Raw genomic sequence first — 24,543 nt, forward strand, 5'->3', positions numbered from 1 at the left:
CTGCCGGCTCATGTTCAGCCGGCTGTCGACCAACACCCCCAGGTCCTTTTCCGCCAGGCAGCTTTCCAGCCACTCTTCCCCAAGCCTGTAGCGCTGCATGGGGTGGTTGTGGCCAAAGTACAGGACCCGGCACAACACCTCTCTAGCTTTAAATAATTTCTACATGCTTCACTGTTATTGATTCAATCCTAAAACTGTACATTAGAAGTTTCATTGACCCAAAAAGGGCACAGGAAAAAAAAAGCCAGTTTTGCAGAACAGGGCAGTAAGGGGATGGCTGTAATTACAGCCAGATTTAATTTATCTGTGTTCTCATCAGATAAAATATTTAGGAAGGGTGCTTGAATGGGAAGGCGGTGATGAGAGAAAGGCTCTGCTTTGAGTGCAGAGGAAGAAAGCAAGCTTAGAGAGCTGTGGGACCTGCTGCTGGGCTCCACATATGTAAGGCTGGAGAAGTCCCTCCTGTTCATTTTGCAATACAGAGAAGTTTGAATGGGTGGAAAACAACTAAATCAAAGAAAACTCAGGGAATGGGTAGAAACTGCAGTAGTCAGCCAGGCTGACTGGGTGATCAAAGAGCAAGTTGGAGCACCAAGAAGAATTTTGCCACAGTTATAATTTGTTTAATATAACACACTTGGAATAAATGAGCCTATAAACTGACTTCATGTAGTTTGTTCTCTCACAACTAATACTGAGATTGCAGTGCTTACCCCTGGCTGTCAGTAGCGACAGTTATTTGAGAAAAATCTCAAGAGCTATTTCTTTGCATCTTATGAATTCTTCCTACCCAAACATGTAACAACACATAGTTTTCATAAAAGTACAATTTGTCACAGGACCTATTAAGTTAGATGTATGATGATTTGAGAAGGGATTCCCAGATTATCACTCAATAGAAATTCAACGTCATCCTAGCAGCTTCTCTCTATTTCACTCCTTTGTTTGTTACAGAGATTATTCCTTAATAGCATTTAATGAACAAACATTTGTACTGTTGCAAAGTATTAACAAAATCTGATGTGCCAAGTGCCTTGTTCCAATGGCCATTGTCAGGTGAGATCTGATCACATACACTTCTCTTATGTTAGTCCCCAAAAGTGACGTGGCTGCTGTCCAATAGAGTGAAATTCATCTCACTTCACTATAATAATCTCATCTTTTGGGGTTGGGTCTACGCTATTGCCCAGGTCGCAGTTAAAAACAATTGACTTTAAAGGTAAGGGGGTTTCTTTTTCAGGTGCCACGATCTCTCCGTTGACTAGACAGAGACAATGATTTGGTCTATTTATCCGATTTCCAGGTAACTAAAATTAACTGAAAATAATCTCATCTTATTGGCCCAGCAGCACTAGAGAAACAAGTCTGGTTTTGAGTCTTCTCACTTTCCAGTAGTCAAATCATGAAAGCCTTACCTTCTGGAAAACATTTTTCTGGAGTCTTGAAGTCTTCAGCAAACTCTGGAATTTGCCTCAAAAGTTCTTCAGGATTTGTCAGATCCACTGTGCTGCCTTCAGAAGAGCAGGCACTGTCAAACTACCGAGCAAAATAAGATAAGGTATTGATTCTTTCTACATTCAGCTCCAAATCAATAACTTCATCCATGAACAAATAACATTCAAAATTAAGACTTGGCTATGTACTAATATTTCAGGTAGTGTTAGTAATGGAACAAACTTTGTGATTTTAAAAGTATATGAGTTTAAAGGTACCAAAAGGTGCATTCAAATAGAGGCCAAAGCTATATAATTACAATATCTGTCTATATGAACCAGATTTAACTACCTAATAAGCTGGTAAATAGAAGAGCTTTTAAATTGCTTATGAGTATATGTAGTTCTCAAAGCAGGATAAACTACTTGGGTTAAAACCATGAAATCATAGGAAAATACGTTCAGACGGGAGAACCAGATAAATATATCTGGTATTGTATAAGGAACTGAAACACCCATGACAGTATTTATGAAGTAGAAATTGGAATAGCGTCATGCGTTCTCCAGTTACAAAGCTTTTCGCTATCCCATCGCACCATATATAATGTATGATGAGTCAGCAGTTTATTACAAATTACCTACTCTATGTTTTTGTTCTTTTATGTTTGCACAGTCCTTTGTTACTTTTTTTAATGTATTCTTTATTCAAAATTATTCTAAAAATATTTTTAATGAATAACTACTATCTTTAATGTCATAGTGAGAAACTCATTTAAAGTATTACGTTTCTTGAAACTGAGATAATTAGGACACAGGCAGACTTGCTGGAATTTCCCACTTGGAAGCATATGTCTCTTTTAATGCCTTTTTTTTTCCCTCCTCCCCTTTTTGTGTGGACTCAGATTTCAACAAATGGAAAATAGCAGAGAGAATTTTATAAATTATTTATTTGAATCAAATTATTTTGTAGTTTTTCCATTTCTAAACACTCTCTTTTCTATACATATACTTTTCTTAAAAATCAATACCTAGACACCCAGCACGGCTTCGATTTCATTCACAGAATTCCGGCTCTGTCATTAACCAGCCAGACCAGCTACTGCGAGCTCAGAGCTGCTGCTGCCACTAAACTCCACTCCAGCAAATCCTTGAACAGAAGTGTACCTGTGCTTGACCAGTACTGGAAAGTCAATGCCACAGAAAAAAAATTGTTACCTCCTTTTGTTCTGGTGATGACGGTTCAACCTTCCTATCCTTTCCTAGGTAAAGCACACTGAATTCTTCAGAGGAAAATGCTGATCCTTTACTCCAGCTGCCCGAATTTTTCCCTCTTTCTCCCCTTTGCCTCAGGTGATTTTCATCCTGAAAATAATCTGCAGATTAGAGGGGGGTTTCTTTTCCCTTTTTGGGGGGTGGACAAGTTGGAAGGGAAAGAATGATAAGATATGCATTTCATTTAAAGTGGGGCTTTCCAGACAAAAATGATAAGATATGGTCATTTTGAGTCACTGATTTTACCTAAGGGTAGAGAAAGGGAAATTTTTCCCCATGGACATGCAGCAAACTAAGGAATTAGTATTTTAGTGAACTAGCCAAAAGGTAAGTGAGAATTGTTGCACAGGGATTAAGATGGAAACTTAAAGTGGGAAATCTTGAGACCAGAACAGCAGTCTATGATTAAAATAGAACTGAAAAATTCAGAGAAAGCAATGAAATAGGATGATAGATACTATTGTATAAGAAACATGACCTTAATAGAGCTACCCTTATATTAGTCTAATAATTACTATATTCTACACACAGCAAGGACAAATACAAAGAATGGACCAGAATTATAAATTCATATTATGAGTCCATGACGACGTTCTTTAGGCAGAACATACTTTTTTTGTTTCCTCTCTCATGTAAATAGTGCCAAAATAGTTGGTGTTATTTACGTAAATTTTTACATAATAAATTCCAAGTTCACAAAGGACTGACACAATTATCTACGGACAATCTACAGGCTATGTAATTACCTGTGTGTCAGCTAGGAATTCCTGCAGCAAACCCCAAAATTTGTGGTCTTTCTTTTAAGACCATGAGAGAATCTTGTTTTTTTAGAAGGCTCTAAGTGATAATTTACCCTCATTCTAAACATTCATACTTTTGGTTCTAGTTCAAAATTTGGTAACTCTCTGGAAATGGATCAACATACACCACCCTGTTCTGCTAGAGACAGTCTTCTACCGTACATGCATCCCTCAATATATATATGATTCTACTGTTCCAACAGAAATAAAGAAATTTATTACCTGTTTGCTGTATTCTGTGTCTGTAAATGTACTCAGCTTATCATCATCTTCAAAACCCTCACTTGTATTCTCTGCCTCAGCAATAGGGACACAAACAAATACATTGGGATTGGTAATAAAATCTTCAAGACCTAAGCATTTGTCCCCATTTTTCTCAGCCCATTCATTATTGTAATTCTCTTTACAATTTTTTATTTTTTCACACTTGAATCCAAGTGGGTTCTGTGCAGTCAATTTGATTTTCTTCCTGTGTGCTTTCTTTATATGCCTGAGCTTTCCACAACAGGTATCCCATGTAACACTCTTCACGAAGTGAAATCCCTTGCGAATCCGAGCAAAGGCAATCCGAAGATTGTTCATCTCTCCATCATCCTCTGCTGTCTGGAGACAGTCGGTACTGAAGGAATTCAGCAGTAGTGCAATGAAAAGGTTGAGAACCTTGAAGTCATTGACATAATAATGAAATTAAAAGTCAGGAGAGTAGCTTTCAGAAGTCTAAATTCTAACTTTGAAGAACACAGATACTATCAAAGTTCAGTCTTACTGAGCAAGCCAAAACGAGGTAATAATGAAATAACTATGACTGATCGCATTATGGTTGATGTTCTCGTGACCCTCTTCCCACAAAAAGTTATTTAAAGTAGTAGATCTGTGCATGCCAAATGCATTATTTGGCCAAAATAACTTTTCAAAGGTTATGGTAGTAACAAAGGCTATGGTTATGGCTTTTCAATTTAATAATGTATCTTCCTTCTTCAAACTAGAATTAAATCAGGCCTCTGTGGTGCTACATCAAAAATCCTGTGAGAATCGAATTCAGGCCCAGCAATTCCATCAAATCTGCAATACTGTCATAAAAATCAAAAATCAAGAGAAGCTTGAAGTGAGGTTTCCTTCCTAGAAGAATTTATAAACCCCACTTTTTTTTTTTCTTTTTTTTTTTTTTTCTTTTTTTAAGAGAATGGGAGAATTTAATTTTTTTCTTATTGTTTCAGTTTGGGATGGGATCTATGTATCTTGATTTTTATCATGTCAGAACTGGGCAGATAACACCCCTGGTCTCCAGGGACCACAGTCAGTGGAGAACATTAGCCCTCCAGAGACCAATTCATCCCATCTGTCTTACTTACTGACCTTAGGTTGGAATAAATCTCACAGATACTTCTCTGTTTCCTTTGATAATAAGAAAACCTAAACAAGGAGCGTAAGCTAAGCACTTAATTGTTTGACACTTAACATTATGTGATATGAATATCACTCACAGCATTTCACCACTGAAATCAATCATTGCGGTGTAGAACAGGCAGGGCTTTAAAGCCGGGGATTTGGGATTCAGCCACGGAACAGATATTTCCCATAAAGGACTGCCTAAACTTAATTCTCTTCAGCGGTTTCTTAAATTAAGGGAAGATTGGTATATGAATGATACTAAGAACGACACGAGAAACGAAACTACTAGAAAAAGATTTTCATTATTTGGGCAGAAATGATGGAACAGGACCAGGAAAGCAGCCTGCCCCTTATGCCCCAGCACGGGTGCGCGAGGCTGTGTAGGGTATGCCATAGCAAGATCTAGCTCTCGGGTATAAACGTACTGAGACATGATTAAAGGAAATCCTGATTTCAGTGATAAGAGTGTAGATTCTGCCATTTGCTGATAAATAATTCAATACTTGCATGAGATCTTAAAAAAAAAAAAAATTGATTTACAGAGGGACTTAAGCACTCAGCTCCATTAATTCAAGCAGGTAAGCCATAAGCCTTACCGATTATTTACATCCAAATCCCAAGACGTGAAGAAACACAGTTGCCTGTATTATATTTACTGCAAAGATATTCTTTGTCACATTGCCACATGAAAAGGTCAAGTGATGCTGTGTGTAAAGCACACAAAATGTGAAAATATGGGCAGAGGCTTAAAGGTGAAAGGCAAGAGAGGCTTTTGCAGACGATAACACACCCAGGTAACTCTTCCACCTGTGTTTAGGGAAACTACCTTTTGTTGACAAAATGGCAATTAAATAGATTCTACCATTCACAGGATAAAGAGAAGAAAATATTGGAAAACTCACCACTAAATTTCCGATCACCATGACCAGCAGAAAGACAAGAAGGCACAGTGGTTGTTCAGCGACCACCATGCAGTCCCACATGGTCTCAATCCATTCTCCACACAGAATTCGGAAAATGACGAGGAGCGAGTGGGAAAAGTCCATCATGTGCCAGCGTGGCTTGCCGTTTTTGTTTATTTTATGGCTATTCTCCCCATAGCTTCTCCCAAAAAGTTGCACCCCTACTATAGCAAAAATGAAAACAATGATTCCCAGGACAAAGGTCAGATTACTCAGTGCTCCCAGGGAGTTACCAATGATTTTGATTAGAGTGTTTAAAGTTGGCCAGGACTTTGCCAGTTTGAAGACCCTCAGCTGTGCAGAAACATAAAACATAGTATTAGATATTGGTAGAGATAACCCATCTTTGCATCATTCAAATCCTGCAAAAACTATTTTACAGATATTCTGAACTATTCCAGCAATATTTGTGGCACTGTGACACTAATACTTTTTTAAAAGTATATATAGATTTTTTTTTTTTTTTAACTGGGTAACACTGCAAACATAAAATAAGCGCCTCGTAAAGGACCAGGCTGACACGAGTCCCTGGTAAGTGTTTGGCCCACACAGGCAGGTATCCATACAATGCACTTGATGTAGACTATGGTGCTTAACTTACATGTTACACAAAGAACCAAAGTTGGAAGACCAGCTGTTATTTTACTATAAAAGAAGTCTATCTTTTGATAAAGCAACCTAAATTGGTCCACAGTATATGAAACGAATACCTTAACGTCATTTCATGTCTATTTTTAAGTATTGTTTTTTCTGTATTTGTACTCTGACACTTTTTTTCCTACGTTTCCTGTGCTAGTTTTTAATTTTTGACACCAGTTTTATAACATGTCTACTCTGGAATATTTTTCCTCTGAATATTTCTTAGTATATTCAAAAGAAATGTATATGTCATTAAACTCTGACTCTAACATCACAAGGAGTTTAAGACTGTTTCTTATTCCTAGTGCCGAGAGGAGGAAAAAAAAAATTGAAAGAAATAATCATTTCCTGCATCCTAACTGCAGACAACAGAAGTATTCTCTATTATATTCACAACATAATGTTTTATTCAACTGAGTAAGCGTGAGGCATTACCAGTCTGAAGGATCGTAAAACTGTCAGGCTTCCTCCTTTTCGCCTTTCTTTCTTGCCTTTGTGTTTGGGTAAACCCAGTTCAATTAAACTCAGTGTGACAATTACACTGTCAAAAATATTCCAGTGCTGCTGAAAATAATAATAGGGATCTAGAGCGATGATTTTTAAGATCATTTCTGTAGTGAAGATTCCTGTAAAAATCTGTGACAAAGAAACAGTAGCATCAGCCTAAAAGTAGCCATGAATTTATCTTATCTTTAGATCCTGTTCCCACAAGTAACATTCATGGACAGGTCAACAAAACCCATTTTTATGAACTTCTAATGCACTTTCAATTAAAACGGAAGGATTGTTTTCCGCTTTCTCAGGAGTGTGTTAGAAGTGTATCAATAAAATCTGGAAATTGTCTACAACAGAAATTTAGAGTTTATAAATGCAGAGTTTGCTGATCTCTAATTTTTACAGTTACTCTTTATGTCTCAAGTGAAAACACCCATCAATCAATCCTTGGTATAAAATGTCACATAGTTGAGAATTTGCTTACCAAGTTGCCTACATTAAGCATGAATCCAAAGTTATCTGACATATTATTGTGCTCCAGTGCCATGAACAAAGTGTTCATCACAATGCAAACAGTGATGGTGAGATCAACAAAAGGATCCTTTATGATAGCAGCCACTTTCTTCTTGATTCTCAACCAAAGCGGACAACAGTCCCAAATTAGATACTTTAAAGCAAAATTACTCAGGCACGGTGGGCATCTCCACTGGGATTCTTCAAGTTCTAAATGCAAAAGAAAACCCCACTGTAAGTAAAGAGTTAACACTGAGCAAGATGGTGAAATAACAACTTTGAGTATTCAAAAGACCAGAGAAGAAAAAGGAAACCTCACATCTCACACGGAGCCCCAGAGCTTCCCTGCACTTCCTACCATTCACGTAGTCCCTACATGAGCTATAAAACATGAAGATAAAATTCAGAAAAAAATTGGATTCAAAATTCATTCATGTGAACTTATTTCAAAAGCCTTTGGATCAGGATTTATTTGTCTTAGTCTCAGATGTGTACTACAATCATCTGACTAAATACTGATGTTTACAATGCAGAGGCCACACCACAGCCTCTCACGCTCTTGTAGGTCAATATAGCAGCTAAGACACTTTTCACCTTATCCTTACATAGATGTCTAGGACACTGGCTGTATCACACCCAACATCTTTTTGTCTCCTTTGGCTCTCAAGGAAGTCTAGACAGTCAGTGGAAGCCACAGGAACTCTGACTGTAGGTGAGGCAAATCCAAACTACAGTGCCTGAAATTTGGCCTTCGGCCTCTTCTACTGGAAAGGTCATGCCTACTGTTTCCCAGCTGATGCAAGTTGCCACACCTCTCCAGTTTCTATGGGATGTGGGATAGAAGCTGTTCTGCCTTTGTCATTTACATTCTTTTGGTCAAATATAAATCTCATAGCCTTTCTTTCTTCACCATCAATATTAACGAGTCCTCCAAAATACTTTTGACCCTGCTCGAGTCCTGTGCAAATTCATTGACAAACTGGAGCTTACTTAGAGCTAAATACAAGCACAGTAGGAATTATTAGTAATCTGGTTTTCACGGACCTGAAAAAGTTTCAGAGATCAGATGAGCTCAATCTGACTCATATCCTTTTCTTAGTTGGACCTGTCCTTATTTCTTCCCACTGTTTAGTTTTAATTTCTTCTCCAGGCTCAAGTCTCAGATTCCACCCTACACTGCTTATTCCAATGTGATCACCTTGACTCAACCCCATTCCAGGTCTAGCTCTTGTCTTCTGTTCTTCTAGATCAAATGGCTTCTTTATGTACACAGTGTGGATCCAGCAGAACTGGTGTTCAGGTCCCAGCAAAGACCCTTTCTGCTCCCTGTTCTCAGGTTAATCCACAGCCACTTAGAGCTACAAGTCCTGTTCCGTCCCAGTTCACAGCTGAAAGCGTGCAACAAACCCCAGATCTTTGGTGAATTACACTGCAAAGCAAGGCTCCACTGGATGTGTTGCAACTGTGATTCTCCCAAGAAAAATTTTTTTAAAAATTTAAAAAAGGGTCCTCCCTGGAACAATGGTACCCCCCTGCTAAATCCCATACTTGTGGTCCAAGAACTGGTGATAGAGCTCCTCAACGGGGACAAAACGAAACAAGACTTTCTCATCCTGAACAACTTGGGCTGAAATTTTTCAGTAAGACCTGCAACAAAACTATCAGTTATCAAAGTTACTGTCAGGGATAAAACCCCCCAAAAAATTCACAAGGAAAGTAAGTTAAAGGAGTAAAATAGCGAGGTTAAGTATTCAAAACCCAGGAATTCCCACAACTGATTTTGCTTGAATAATCTTATTGTTGGATTCTGCATGCCTATGGCTCTGCCAGTGACATATCACAAGTCGCAGGGTCAGGAGGAGAAAACAGTATCTCAGCCGTGCACCTCAGATGCCAGAGAAACTCCCTCCACCCCCTCTCACTCCAATCCCCTTCACTCTCTGTCCTACAAAATGAGATCTTACAATAGGCAAAGGATGCGTTCCAGTGCATACAGACTCTGTGGTAGTGCTTTTTTTTTTTTTTTTTTTTTTTTTTTTAAGAGCCAGATTAACAATGAAATTCCTAACTACACACCTACAAATCTCTGTTAACATTTAAGAAACTTATTGACATTTTGGTCTTTCATGCTAGCATTACCTTAGGATTAGAAATAAGCATAATGAGGAATCACTTACCCTCTAAGACACTGGTAATTATGCTGACTGCACTTGCTGCCCTTTGTCTCTGAAGTGCCTCATTAAAGTACTCCACTGACAGATGAGGAGGCAAATGCACCATGCTGCTCTCATTATTTACAGCTGGCTGCTTAAAGAAGTAAACATGATTAGAGAGATACCACAAGAATAAAATTAAGTAGGATGTGATGATGGGTAACTATGAATGTTAATAGGAACAATGACACGCAGCCAAATAAATGTACCTTTTACAAGATGTAATAGATGTTGAGAACAAAAGTCCTACTCTTCAGTAATAATGCTGCAGTAAATGGATCCTGCAGGCACGTAATAGCAACAGGGCAAGCACAAACCTTGGAAATAAGTGTATGAGGGGAAATAGGCCTAGGAAATGTTCCAGGAACTAATGGAAAAAGAGAGAGATGAGGGATAAACTGGTAGAAAAGCATCTCTACCTGCTTGGGGAACTTACAGACAAAACTTATGCATGGTGCTAATGGTGCTGTGAAGGAGAAATATTACAGGTACTGCTCAAAACTACCTCCCTGGACATGGCATGGGATACAAAGACTCTCTGGTGACTTACAATTCCAGCACTAGGAACCTTCAAAAGTATGTTAGTACAAGTTGCGCACAGAAGAAAACCAGAGTTTCTAACAGGAATGCTGAAGCAATGAACTCCAGTTTTCGGGAATTCATCAGAGTATTAAAAACCACTTTCTACGACAACTAACTCCCCATGTCAAAATACTTCATTTCACATCACTGTTTGCCATTTCACTGAAACTCTTAAGACAAGCCTGCCACTTATGGAGAAACCGTAATATGAAGTATATACTTAAAATAATATCCTTTACGTACCAGACCACCCTTTCCCAGGTCTTCTATCACCGGTGGAAGCATTGCTCCTTCAGAAGACACTGGATCTAGACTGTGCACCCTGCTGCTTCCTCCTCCCATCACCAAAATCACCCCATTGCAGTCGTCCGCGTTAGCCCACTTGCTGCTCTGCACGCAGTTCGGGGTAGCGGGGTGAGAGCTGTGGCTCATTTGACTTGGCACGCTGGAGCGTCTTCCCATCGGCGTGACCAACAGTGACCGACACTGGATTCCATGTTCCCTGGCACTGCGGGTCTCCTCATCACCAAAATCCGTTCTGGAATCAACTTCTAAAGCAGGTATTTGGAAATTGAACACGTTCCCGTGGCTAAGTCTGCGTTTCACCTGATTTGCGTTGGGACCGTACACCAGGCCAAGGAAAGACTAAAAGCCCAGGAAAAGGAATAAAGAGAGAATGGCATAATATCATAGAGAAGATTTTGGGAAGCCATAAATGTTTAGAGTTTTGTAACATTTCCTATTAACTATACCAATTCCAAAACTCTTATTTAGATTTTTCAGAAAGGATTTTGCTCAGATTTTAAAAGGCAGATAATAAAATCCTACCAGCTGTAGCAGCTATTTTTGTGATAATCTTTATATTTATATTTTAAATAAGATTTTTTTAACAGAGAATGATGGCACAGAAGTTAAATTCTGATAGTCATTCACTTTTTTCTATTCCTCAGTGTTACAGAAAATGTATTTCAGTTGTTATTATAACTTTCCTTCCACCTTCTGTTTATAATATTTCCTTTTCAAATGAAATTTTACATATAATTCTTCCTTATCCCAAAAGGTTGTTAAAATCAAGACTTAAGAGTGATCAGTGTTTGTAATAGGATTTGTTTTGTGCTTTCAAACAATTTATTTTTGTATTAAAATTGAAAAAGCTGTAAGGATCTCAGATTCAGACAATAGATTACCAACTTTCGTTGATTGTCTGTGGAATGTGACTTGGGGAATTGTTGTTCTTCTTCATTATCTTCTATCCCCAAGGACTTATTTCTCTTTTTCCTATTGCTTCTTTCTTTGATTTCTTTGGTAGACAGAGAAGAGGCTTCAAAGGAGCTAATTGACAGAATATCAGTTCCTTTAATAACCAATGACTGAAATTAAAACAAAAACATGGATGATATTTTTGCTGGGTACTTTGAATATAAGCAGAAAGAAAACCCTTCTGTGCTCTATATTATTTCCTCTTAACAATTTGTGTTTCACAAAACTCATTAAAAATCTTCCAATATGTGATAACACTAAAAGAAAGAGGAGAGAATTTCCCCAACATATGGAGCACTGAACAATTTGCTGTTTGCAGTATGTTACATGATTGCATGCACTGGGTCTGCCGGGGGCAAAATAATCACATTATAGCTGCTATTCCTCCGTATGGCAGATTTGCTTACAATAAAAATACTCAGTTTGAAAATAATGCTATAGAATATATCCTTTTCCCCAAATAAACACTCAGGCTGTATTAAAATTCTCTTTTCACTGGGGATCCTTGGGACTGTATTCACACTGTGGCTGACTTCCCTTCTCATACTGAATTTAGGACAATATTTCCAAAACACAGGAGTATTTTGTTCCAGAAGCTTCTAAGCCAGTTAAGTTACCAAGAGACGTTTCATTCAACTACTATAGGTTGAATAGAAGAAAAATTAAAAACCCACTACATTTTCTTTTGGAAACTGCTAGCTGATGGAATTTTACATTTTGCAGATTTTAAAATACTATTTTTCTTACAGTAACAGCAGCCTTTAATACTCATTATCCACAACAAAATTAATTGTTTCACAGGAAAAATACACAGCTGAACAAGGAATCGCTCCTGTAGCTCTAGGAATCACTACTTTCAATAAGTTTTCACTTGCTCCTGGTCCGATGAGTGACTGCTATATACAGCTGTAAACAAGGTGTGATGCTTTTTCTTACGTGACTGACAACAAGAGCACTGAGACTAATGATTGCAAGGGAATAATTTACGTACCTCCGGCTCCTTCTGTAATAATTCCATGGCTTCCTGAAATTTCCTTTCCTTTGCCTCTGTTTCAGCAATGGTGGCCTTGTTCTGGTCTTCATATGCCATTGTTACTACAGCCAGAATCAAGTTGACTAGATAAAATGAGCCCAGAAAGATGACCAGCATGAAGAAGAGTACATACACCTTCCCAGAAGCTCTGAGGGTCTGTAAGCAACACACCCCAGAGATAAAAATTACCATAAAAAATATCAAATAGGCTTTCAATGAGTCTCTGAAATCTTTAGAAGCACTCAGCTTCCTAGACACAATGCTTTAGGAAGCTTAAACGGAAATATATCTTCCTTGGTCCTTCTTCCCCCTCTTTCTCCCTCTTCCTATACAATCACTGATCGTACACCCCATGAGGACGATGGAGGAGGCATTCTTGTATTTTTGAAGGACAATACAGGACCCTTTTAGTACTTTTTTTTAAGTCCCTAAACCAGTAGGGTAATAGGGCTATTGCTGGGAAGCGCTTCAGCATCCCTTTTCAAGGAGTCACAGCTTGCTGGAAGGGAGAAGGGAGAATCTGGACCCAATGACTTGCAGCTATTGCTTTTATTTGAGGTTTCTTGTCCTCTCTACCCATTTTCTGCTTCAGCTGTTGCTCTCCCTGGAAGACTGGTTCTGAACTATGTACAAAGCTGGTACCTGCTGGTATAGACGCTCCCAGTAGTCCTGGGTCATCAGGCGGAATAAGGAAAGAAAAGCCCAGCCAAACGTATCAAAACTAGTGAAATTGTAATCAGGATTTGGCCCAATTTTCAAGCATACATAGTCTGGAGGACAGACCCTAGAAGTAATAATAGAAAGTGGAGCTCTTTTAACTGTGCAGATTTCAAGGAAAACTTCAGCTTATGTGACAGTTCTCATTATTATTCAGCTCTGTGTTTTATTAGATTGTAAGCCAATTTTCTACTCCAGGTAGTATTGGCTGGAAAGTGGGATGGAAAAAGCAGCACCCACGACGCAGCAACAAAGGAAGAAGACAGGCTGGAGCAGACCACCAACCCGGGACAGCTCCCTCATCACCAATTCTCATCCCTCGCCTCTCAGTGCAAAGCAGCCACATCTCCCTCCTCGCCCAAACCTGCCCTCCAAAATCCATGTTTTGTTTTCCCAGTTTAACACTCGTTAGCCTTCACAGAGAGGAACGTGTCTGTGCTGTGCTATATCCTTCATGTTTCCAGTTCTCCCGTACATCAATGAGGAAGAGAAAGACAGCACTTCTGGAAGGGCTTAAAGGAATTTAGACCTGAATAAGCCAACTGCAGGTTCATGCTTCAGTCTCTACAAGTATTAAATTATCTGACTGTTTACTATATTTTGTTGTTTGTGTTCCTGTTTCTGCCTTCAAGGAAAGCCTGGAATTTCTGCTTTTGTCTCATATGACTGAGCAAATATAGAAGCACTGAGGCAGAGAAAACTTCCAAAGAATAAATATTCTTAAGTGCACTTACCCAGCACCAGGACCACACAGCAAAATATCTGAAGTGCCCCTTTTCTTAGCAAAGTGTGCTATAAAAAAAGGGGAAGAAAATTTAAAAACAAAGCACTTTTTAGCCTGAATCCTCTACCCTTTAATATAAGTCGTGATGAGTAATCAGTGACCTGTAAGTGTATATGCACACACATAGACAGGTTTCCCATGCTCACAGTAACTGCACCAGATTGCAAGATGTCTTGTCCTCATTTATAAACATGCATATGTTCATGCACAAATTTCAGACTGAAGGCAGTCCTTAAAGAAGAGTTTTTAAAAATACTGTCATTTTGGCCACATCTGCATAAAGGAAATCAAGAATTGGAGGGCACAGGCTCAAGCGCAGTCCCTGGTTTGGTAATCGTGAGCACGAACTCTGGCACACCTTTGGCCCGTAGCAATTAGCCCTCTCCAAATCAGCACACAAACATCATTTGGGGTAGCGTAGACCAGTTCTGTTTCCAATAAGCAATAAAAACAGAATCCTATTTTGAGGAGGAAGAAAGAGTATTTGGCAGTGTGGATATACACCACGCCATGTCACTGCTCTGCTGAGCCACAGCAGGTCCTAACCCTGCTTAGTTGAGAAATACAGATTTGTCCATTAGGATGCTGGAGCTGTGCCCTTTTTGACCTCTCTCCCTAGTTCTCTTAGCATGAGTTACTCCGATGCCTGAGCTGGCAGCAGACTGAAAGTAATAGCTTTAGTGCTAATAGCTAATTAGCCCCATTAAGATGTGGGTTTATTATCCCAGACGGAAGGGATGTCTCATGTCTTCCTGGTGCTTCTCAAACCTCAGCTGTGCTCATCAGGTCAGAGTCAGAGCAAGCAGGAATCTTTAATATCGGCTGTACTGTACCATGTAAATACACCATAAAGGAATAAGTTATTATCTGGGCTACTTTCCACCCAAATTTTGTTCAGCTATGCTCCTGCCAACTGACAAAAAAGTTTTTTAAGAAGATTCAGTGACTGAGCTTCAGAGAATCGTAATAATGTGTAGTTCTCCATGTTGGAGATAGAAACTTCACACAAAGTCAGGACAAAAGCAGCCCGTAAAAAATAGGCAAAAACCCCACATTTAATAGAAAACTGGGCTTACAGTGTTATAAGCCCTAAATCCTGTAGGAAAGTCATCTAGCTTTCATTAAACCTGTTTGGGCTCCTATTCCTTTTGCCATCATTGCAAATCACCCTGCACACAAGATGTATGGCATAGGATGTGAACAGGACAAAGCTTGTGAAGCAACACAGATTTTTAATTTCTTGAGCCCTACTTTCTCTAGGCCATTGCCTTTATACAGCTGCAATGTTTTGCATGAAAAAAAAAATATTAGGTGTTTTTGTTTCCTGTTTCTTCAGCACGGACAATTAGTATTTTTGGCCAAAGTTTGTCACATCCATGGTCTCTTGTGCGCTACTCTAGTCACTGCCTGGTTTCTTTTGAAGTTTGCTTTCAACTATGATTTTTACAACATTCTGTATATGTAAATGACTTTGTTCTTATGTGTGATTTTTTGGTAGGTACAAGAGTTTCTTGCAAAAAGTTTTTCTCAAAAACCTTTTCTATAAAGACTTTCTCCCCCTGGACTATGAAGTTATTAAAGAAATCCTGTCTGAACAAACCTTCCACACGGAGTGTATCCAAACAGCAATCCTCTGTGGCTTTTTTATCTATTTCAACATTTCCCCTGGGAGAATGGTTTTCTCCCTATATAACTGCTGCTATGTCTGAACTCGCTGGTGGAGATTTTCTTCAGTGATGAAGCTTTCTTCATATTTCTGGCATAGACGTTGTTTACTTTGAGTGTATTTTTTCATGTATATTGAGGCTTTTCCTGTAACACAAGGCTTTTGCTTCCTGAATTGCATCTTACAGTTGCTGTTCCTCTGAGAATGCTTTGGTGCATTTTCAGATATCTGCTCTATGCTTCCACCACCAGCCTCAGTCAAGACATATACATGAAAGATGTATCTTGTATACATCTTATATAAGACATAAGATACATATGATGTGAAGAAGAAAGTAACTTTGACTTTTAAACAAATTCCTCTGTTTCAAGCTGAAGAGTAATTCACTGGGCAGCAAAATGAAGATGCACGGACTCTTCAGCATGTAGTAAAAGGTGAACTTTGGGGAATTACAGCAGAGAATGAGCTAATGCGTATTTCAGTTATTGTCATATCATTCTGGGAAACAGAGCTGGACATTAGTGGAAAAATTGGGAGTGCTATTTCTTATAATGAAGGGAAGAGGTGCATTCCTGGATGTCTGCAAGCTGCTCTGGCGATCTGAAGACCATTATCAAAATATCAATCATCAAAACATCAATATCATTTACAGCAGTGGTTATACATGCATGCGTAGGTGTCTGTACTACAATCTAAAAAAGAAGTAAAGAGAAAAATTACCTGTATCATTAGCAAACATTTCATAGGATTCCCATGTTTTGTTAAGGAAATAAGATATTTTATTGGACTCTGTAGAGTTCCTGATACACTTTCGTCTTAGATTGCCCTTAAAAAGCTGGAGGCCTATGAGGGCAAAGACACTCAGGCAGAAAACAGTCAGGATCATCACATCAGCAAGTTTCTTAACAGACTGGATAAGTGCCCCTACAATGATCTTGAGTCCTAGGAAGACAATATACAAAGGGAAAAACAGGATGAAAAACTGAGATTTTAACTGAGTTAAAACAATGTATAGCAACCAAAGTACCAAAATTACTGGATAATACGTGGCAAATATGTTTGCAATGCAAATACAGTTTGGATGAGAGAGTAATTAATATGAGAACAATTTTTTTTTCCTCATTTGATTGACCCTACAATTTCCAGATGTTCCTTTAATCCCTGTAAGATATTTAGGCAAGGATGAGGAACCAGAGATCGTCTAGTTTTTCCTTATCCAGAAAGAGTAATATGCATAATTCAAATTAAATTTCCAACACTGACAATCTGTGAAGAACCTGGAAACACTGGAAACAACAAATATGATGAAAAAGACCAGAAAGAGAAGACAGGGGCAATCTGCTGGTTCTTAATTCGTATTTACTCTTGAGAAAACATTCACTGACTTTATAACTAAGGGAAAAGTGAAAAAAAAAAGTGTTTTCCCAGGGATGATGTAAGATCATTAATAATGAAGTCCATTCAGTCACCAGAGGTGTTTCTGTTGAACTACAACACATGGACCAGCTAGAAGAACATTCTGTAAAACTGACATAATAAAGTGTTAACAAAGTCTTTAAAAGCATAATGAAAATAAATTAAATACAAGATTGTTTCTAACGTTTGATTTATTCTAGTTGGGCCAGTGGACTGAGACACTATTTGTGTCCACAAATTCAGCTGTGTCTGCAACCAATGAAAGATATAGAGAAAAAAAAAGAAAAAGAAAAGGCAAACCCCAACATTTTGATTGGAGTAAAGAATCGATTTTAAGTAGCAGAAAACATTCAGCAAATAGGGTGTCTTACCTGGGACTACTGAAATGGTTTTTAAAGCTCTCAGAACCCTGAAAGTCCGAAGGACTGATACGCTCCCCAGGTTACTAAATGCTCCCACGTACCTGTAAAGTCAGGATGTGATATGTCAAGTGGTTGAACAGAGTAAACAGGACTATTATTTTACAGTGGTCATTCTTAACTGTCAATACTTCTGAGCATATTTTAAGTATTAATAAATTACAATTTCAAGGATTTGTCTGAAGAATTATAAAATAGAAACCCATTTCTTGATTTTTGGAGTTTTCTTATGAAGGAGCTCTTGGCTTGTGCACAGCTGCTTTTGTGTCAGCATCTTAAAATACCATGTATTTAAAATATAAACAAAGATAACACTTAAAATTATTCATTTCAGGCTGAAACACTGGCTGAACTCATTTGATTCTATCTATCTCCCTTCTGTGGCTGCATCTAACCCATATAAAAGCTTTCTAATTACTGCAAACTGAAGCTCAAACTATGATTTTTTGTGATAAAGAGCCCAAATTTAATCCACTGTCCTGGTGTCTGTACACATCACCATTTTCAAACTTACTCTCACTCACAGGATCAGTATGTCTGTATTTGTATGTCTCTGTAAGACACTCTGTAAGAGCCCAGCTCTTACCTTTCACTGCTTGAAATGCATCCGTTCACGTACACTCACCGCAGAGTATATATTGCTCTGCACAGCTCTATTCCCTTCTTGAAAGACTCATACGTAGTTGTTATACAGTGAGCGATAAAACAAGGGGAAGAGTCAACGTCCCAGATGGTTTCAGATGCAGTTAAGACCCGCAGGGTGTTTTTTTGTACTGCAGACAGCCTTTTGCACCACAGCAACAAGAACTTCAAATGCAGAGCGCGAGCGCAGGTAATCCATAATTTATATGTTCTCACTTACGCCATAATGATAACACTGAAATCCAACCAGTTCCAGGGATCTCGAAGGAAAGTGAATTCATTTAGACAGAATCCTCTTGCCAATATTTTTATCAATGATTCAAAAGTGTAAATGCCAGTGAAAGTAAATCTAAGGACAGGAGAAAAGCACCGAAGGAAAACAGCACTATTAGCAATTAACGGAAGAGACACAGTCAGACTATTTACTGCCTAGGCCAACAACCCAAGCCAATGCTGCAGAGGAGTAATGGAAAGGCTGTAGTTGATTTCAGTGTATTCTACCAGTATCTGACTGATACGGAGTTTGAGACGGCAGTTGACTGCAATCTGGATGTGGCTATTAACGTGCACGCCTGTGACGTGTTTTTTCAGCATTCAACAATTTTTTTCAAACTTTCACGAGTCCCCATAATTTGAGAAACACAAAACTCCTAGCTACATACTAAAATAAAGAGCAAAACCTGTATCTTCCTCTGGTTTCAAGTGGCCAACTGAACGTGTGGTATGCTGTGTATTATTTACTTTGGGCGCACAACATCCATTTCTGTGCAGAATGTTTAAAACACTTAGAGAAACATCCTGAACAAGAGTTCAGGATTTTCAGTTTAAGATGCCAATTATTCTTATTAATGGAAAATTATCAGTAAAAGCTCTTCTGGACTTATTGAGTGCACTTATCATTTCAACAAGAGAGCAATCTCCCTGCGGAATTCAGAAGGCATTCATTTGGAAGTCAGCAAATGCACTAAGAAATTATATGGATGTAGTGCTTCCTTTTTCATTTGGAAAGAAGTATTCTGAAATTATTATTGAAATGCATTTGAACAGTAGTTTTGATGCCAAAAGCAGATACAACTCTTATCTAACCTTTATGCTCTCATAAGTAGAGAAGTATCCCAGCATCTTCTGGAGATGAGTATATTAATACCATGCAAAGTCTTGTTTCTGCTTGCAGGAGGATTTGCCATTCCCAGCTGTTTCAGTGTCACGTAACATGAGATAGTCAGAAACAACTTTAGAGCTGTTTTTAAAACTAAGTATTTTGGAATCTTTTCCTTTGCGTTAGGTGTTAGAATTATCAGGGTTCTTATTCTAACATTTTTATGCCAAACTAAAAAAGTGAGAGCTGAAATATTCTTTTAAAAAAAAAACAAAAACATGGGATTATCCAGCTTAAGTGTGACTACAAAAGCATGGATTTATTGTGATTTAACATTGCAAGTGTTGGCAGCACTGAAGATAAGAGCTTTACTTTCTAACAGCGTCCTGCAGGCCAGGAGCTTCTGGCAGAGTGTTTTATTAGAGCAAAACTCAGCATTTCAATATTGTTAGAAAGAATTCTAAAAGACAGCAGCTCTTGATGTGCTTCATCAGCGTCAGCAGCAATGGGAAATGTGTCTGGATAAAGAGCAAATAATTACTGAGTAACTTCAGAAAGTGGGATAACAAACTGGAGCAGTAGGACAGACATGAAGCTAGTTCAACAGCAGAACTTAATCTACACTTACTCCTATAACACCACAATTTTTGTAGATACGAAGTTTAAAGACAAAAATATTCCCTCAAAGCAAAAAAAAAATGACAAAGTCCTAACAAAAGCAACTTTCCTTCTAAATCCCCCATAAAATATCCTGAGTGAAGGCGGCAAGATAAGTCTCAATAATTCAATATAACTACAGAATTCAAAAACATACGTACCCACAGATACTTACTCAACATACTTGTTCCACGAAGGAGATGGAGAAGCCTTAGAGGACTCAGTCAGAGCCATGAATGCACAATTCGTTATAATAGTGCACATGATAAAAAAAGTGAACAATGTATGTCATGGGAGTGAAGGCAAAGAATATGACATTGATACAGAAATGTAACTAGATATTCTATCAGTCATAGATGTAGTATCTGGTTTTTAATTTAAAGCACATGTGAGAACAGCATGCACATGTATTTGCTGATTTTGAGTCATATTAGATGACAACACACTGCCGTTGTTATGCATGCCACCTGGACTTCTGTATGGGCTAGAGATCTGCTGCTCTAAGCATTGCAAACTTGGTAAAAGGACCTTCAACCACCCGAAGAGTGGGAGGAAGGATGCATTTTTAGTTTCATTTTATAGCATAAAAGTTAAAAACTTGCCCAAGGTCACAGATGAAGCTGAAAACTGACTCTAAATTGGCAGAGCTGCGCTCTTCTGAAGGGACAGCGTGAAGTGTGCCAGGATACTTGCAGGTGTCTCAAAGGACTCTAGATGCCCATGTTTAGCCAATTCTTGGGGCTGCCCAGCTGGTCTCTGGGACCTGCTGACTATAGGGGATGAACAGGAACTTGGGCATCTAGCTCTCGTGTAGACACCTAAGCTTAAGCACTTGGCTCTGGAGCTGAATCTCACGCCTCGTGTCATACCACATGTTTTGGCAATCCAGGAGGTAGATGTCCATGGGAAAGACATCTAGCCTTTCCATCATCCATCCTCTCCATCCCCACAAAAAATCTCCTGGCTTTAGCTCTAGGCATGGTCAAACTGTCACAAACCCAGGAGCCAGACCACTAGTGTTGAAATGCCAATATCAGCCAACTTGCTGCCCGGGGGAAGCCTCAGATGAGAGGCATCACTCCTCCAGGGATGTCTGTACCCTGCTACGATGACATCTTCAGACCCATCGCAGTTTACTCAGCACCGCACAGCCAGGAGATGGCTGGAAACCCAAAATCCACACAGGGTTACTGCAGACTCTGCACTGGGCCTGAACTTAGCCCTGAGCAACAGCGTTATTGCTCTGGTCTCATTCCCCCGTGCCAAACTGGAGCAATACACTAGTGATTCTCATCCCCTAAATTTAATGTATGAGGTGGGATCTATATTACCTTGTTGTGGTTTAACCCCAGTCAGAAACCAAGCACCACACAGCTGCTCGCTCACCCTCCCCCCCAGTGGGATGGGGGAGAGAACTGAAAGAGCAAAAGTAAGAAAACTTGTGGGTTGAGATAAGAATAGTTTAATAATTGAAATAAAATAAAATATTATAATAGTAATATTAATAATAATAATAAATTGTAATGAAAAGGAAAACAACAGGAGAGAGAAAGAAAGGAACAAAACCCAGGAAAAATAAGTGATGCAACTGCTCTCCACCTGCCGACCGATGCCCAGCCAGTCCCCGAGCAGCCATCACTGCCCCCCAGCCATCTCCCCCCAGCTCATATAGTGAGCATGACGTCATATGGCATGGAATATCCCTTTGGCCAGTTTGGGTCAACTGCCCTGGCTGTGCCCCCTCCCAGCTTCTTGTGCACCTGGCAGAGCATGGGAAGCTGAAAAGTCCTTGACTTAGTGTAAGCACTGCTTAGCAAGCACTAAAACATCAATGTGTTGATGACACAATAATGTATGTTATCAACATTGTTCTCATGCTAAATCCAAAACACAGCACTATGCCAGCTACTAGGAAGAAAATTAACTCTGTCCCAGCCAAAACCAGGACAACCTTTATATTCCAAAGGCATTCCCTGCAACAGCATCCCTGGAAATTTTCACTTTCATAGACAAAATACGTATTTTTTAATCTGATTTCCTAAAGAAATTAAGTTTGCATAATTTTTCTTTCTACGTGTTTTCATATGTGTGCCTGCCTATCTCAGCCTTCTTTCCTTAAAATTGGCCAATGGTTGATCAGCTTTGGCACATGAGTTGATTTTAATTCCTACAGTTTGGGTAAACAAAGATGGGAAAGAGGATAGAGATCTTACTGGTCTTCTCACTGAGAAAGGCTTCAGTATGAGATACTTGTTCATGAGATATCAGGTAATCAACATCAGACATCATTCTCAAAACACAAATCTGTAGAAAATCAGGCTTCAATACCCCCAGTACTCACAAAACTATTTATTTCTAAGTAGCACAAGAGTACCAAGACAATAACAATTTCTAAAGTAATTCAGAATTAGAAGTAATCTGAAGTGAAGAAAAGACTAGATTCGTTCAATGCTCTAAAATATAAAAGCACAAGACTACATAGGTTTTTGTAATGAAAGAGAGCGAATGAAGCCAACAAAAGGATATGAATGTGTTAAAATTTTAATTGCTGTTCTTCGGATTGGATGAAAAGGACTGAGGATCCATAAGGCACGTGTAGCAGTAAATCTGAAGATTGTTTTCTGTTTGTTTAGCACTATGAAAATCTTTAAAGAAATAAAGAAACATGAAGGAAAGCTTTCAGGAAAGTGAACAGAGAACACATTTTTGTACTATATCCTGTTGTATCGGTGATGAGCAAGAGCTTGATGTTAACTTTAGTCTGCTTGTTTAAATGGGAAGACTCTTTGTAATACTTTGTTATCCTTTCATCATAAACTGATGAAAGAGTTAATACCCATTAACTGTCAAGCTGCAAAGAAAATCCTCAGCTTGAACTTCTTTTTTAAACCTTAGGACTTGCAAAGAGTTGTGCACAGAACTAATCTTGCTTATGACTATTCTCTTGAAATAAATTGAACCTCTCATTGAGACAAGATATACAGAGGTGGAAGGAAGAATTGCAGCCTTTATCATTATTTGCTATTGTTGATAGTGATCCTCTAGCTCTAAGACTGTAGAAATTAGTTCAAAGTATTAACCATTTCTCAAGCAATAAGTATAATTTCCAATGGATTAGTTCCCATTTCTCTGCTCTTTATTGAAAACCATATTCTTCAGTACTTCATGACTAGAATACGGAGCTTGAATAAGTAGGTTTTAAGGATTCATCAGTAAATGTTTTTAAATAATTTTTACACTTAGGTGATCATTTATTATACATGTAAGTGGAGCATAAGCATTGAGATAGAGAGGAACATGTTCTTTCAAACCATGGAATTTAAGAAAATTTACAAAATCATTATCATTTCTTCTAGATCTGACTCAACCCCCCCTTTTCTTCCTTTATCCATTTTATTTTCTCTGCTTCCATTCTGATTCAAGTGTTAATCAAGTTCATATTATTTAATTCCTATAATTCAAAATTAAGCTTTTTTTAAGAAGATTACAGCATGTCATTCAGCCGTGCCAACTGCCTGCATTATTATAACCTAGAAAGGAGTGATAGTTTTTCCAAAGGCATGTAAGCAAAACTGTTAGATAGATCATTCACATAAACACTTCTTAGCAACACAATGAAACAAATTAGAATCAAGCATCTTGTTTGGCTCTAACCTTACGATCTTTGTAGTACGGGTCGAGATCCTCCAGTGGTTCCCCAATGAGCTCTGGAGGAGGATTTCCATAGAGAGCTGGTAACTTCTGGAAAGCTTTTAGGTCAAGTTGAGGATGCAGTTTCTCCTCAGGTTTCTTGTCTATAGTATTTTTTCGGCAATTCCTCTTGGCAGCAATTCTCTTTTCGATAGCAGCCAAGGATTCATAAGTGAATTTGTGGAAGTTGCTGGTACCAAGTAGTAAGAACTCGGCCATTTTTCATTCTTCTCTTCCTGTCACTGCTTCTGTCCAAAGAACAGAAACAAGTAGAAAGGAAATCAAGATAAGTAACTCCAAAACAGGTAAGTTATGAAAATTTAAAAAGTTTGCCCATGCATGGCTAATAACATAAACTTTCTGAGCCATCAGCTTCTAAAAAGAAAAAGAAAAAGATACGATCAATACCTTTTTTCAGAGAGGTGTCTGTTCAGTATTTTTTTAATTATGCGTATCTGATAGGATGTGGGCAGACCTCTACAAATTTAAGAGGGTATTTAGACCACCTCATTTAAGACACCTGTTATCCTAAATGCTCTTGAGCTGCTATTCAGAAAAAACCTAAGGTGCTGGTTTAACCCAGTATTTGGAAATGGGACAGTAAAACCCATCAGACTGCAACAACATCAGATATGTGGAAGTTGTGTCTGCAACAGAAGGACCAAGTATTAAATTAACTAGTGCAGATGTAGAACTCAGATGGATAACCCACCCTGGTGGTGTCAGCACAGGAATGAGCAGTGTCCAAGCATCAGAAGATTTAACTCGTGACCCATAGGGTCAGTACTGACTGACATGGTGGACAAAAATGTTTGATCTGACAAGTATCAAGCATTAAGTTTCTATTTTATGCCCGCTT

The 24,543-nt window shown here is 38.6% G+C and overlaps 1 protein-coding gene across 1 annotated transcript in view; it reads right to left on the reverse strand.

Annotated features, from left to right (window-relative positions):
• The window catches only part of LOC103915645 (sodium channel protein type 5 subunit alpha-like), a 35,801-nt gene extending 11,898 nt beyond the window's left edge, over positions 1–23,903 (reverse strand). Inside the window, exons 1-17 of the mRNA XM_009322514.1 lie at positions 23,649–23,903; positions 22,521–22,639; positions 20,170–20,277; positions 18,459–18,587; positions 17,549–17,640; positions 16,482–16,703; positions 14,046–14,103; positions 13,237–13,378; positions 12,553–12,750; positions 11,489–11,671; positions 10,553–10,946; positions 9,684–9,806; positions 7,478–7,716; positions 6,934–7,134; positions 5,800–6,153; positions 3,728–4,165; positions 1,416–1,536 (exon numbers count right to left, since the gene is read on the reverse strand). Of these exons, the coding sequence (XP_009320789.1) occupies positions 1,416–1,536; positions 3,728–4,165; positions 5,800–6,153; positions 6,934–7,134; positions 7,478–7,716; positions 9,684–9,806; positions 10,553–10,946; positions 11,489–11,671; positions 12,553–12,750; positions 13,237–13,378; positions 14,046–14,103; positions 16,482–16,703; positions 17,549–17,640; positions 18,459–18,587; positions 20,170–20,277; positions 22,521–22,639; positions 23,649–23,903 (3,376 nt within the window). The remainder of the gene's footprint in view (positions 1–1,415; positions 1,537–3,727; positions 4,166–5,799; positions 6,154–6,933; positions 7,135–7,477; positions 7,717–9,683; positions 9,807–10,552; positions 10,947–11,488; positions 11,672–12,552; positions 12,751–13,236; positions 13,379–14,045; positions 14,104–16,481; positions 16,704–17,548; positions 17,641–18,458; positions 18,588–20,169; positions 20,278–22,520; positions 22,640–23,648) is intronic.
• Between the last annotated feature and the right edge of the window lie 640 nt (positions 23,904–24,543).

The sequence above is a fragment of the Pygoscelis adeliae genome, unplaced genomic scaffold (genome assembly GCF_000699105.1).
Source record: "Pygoscelis adeliae isolate BGI_AS28 unplaced genomic scaffold, ASM69910v1 Scaffold123, whole genome shotgun sequence".
NCBI classification, from domain to species: Eukaryota; Metazoa; Chordata; class Aves; order Sphenisciformes; family Spheniscidae; genus Pygoscelis; species Pygoscelis adeliae.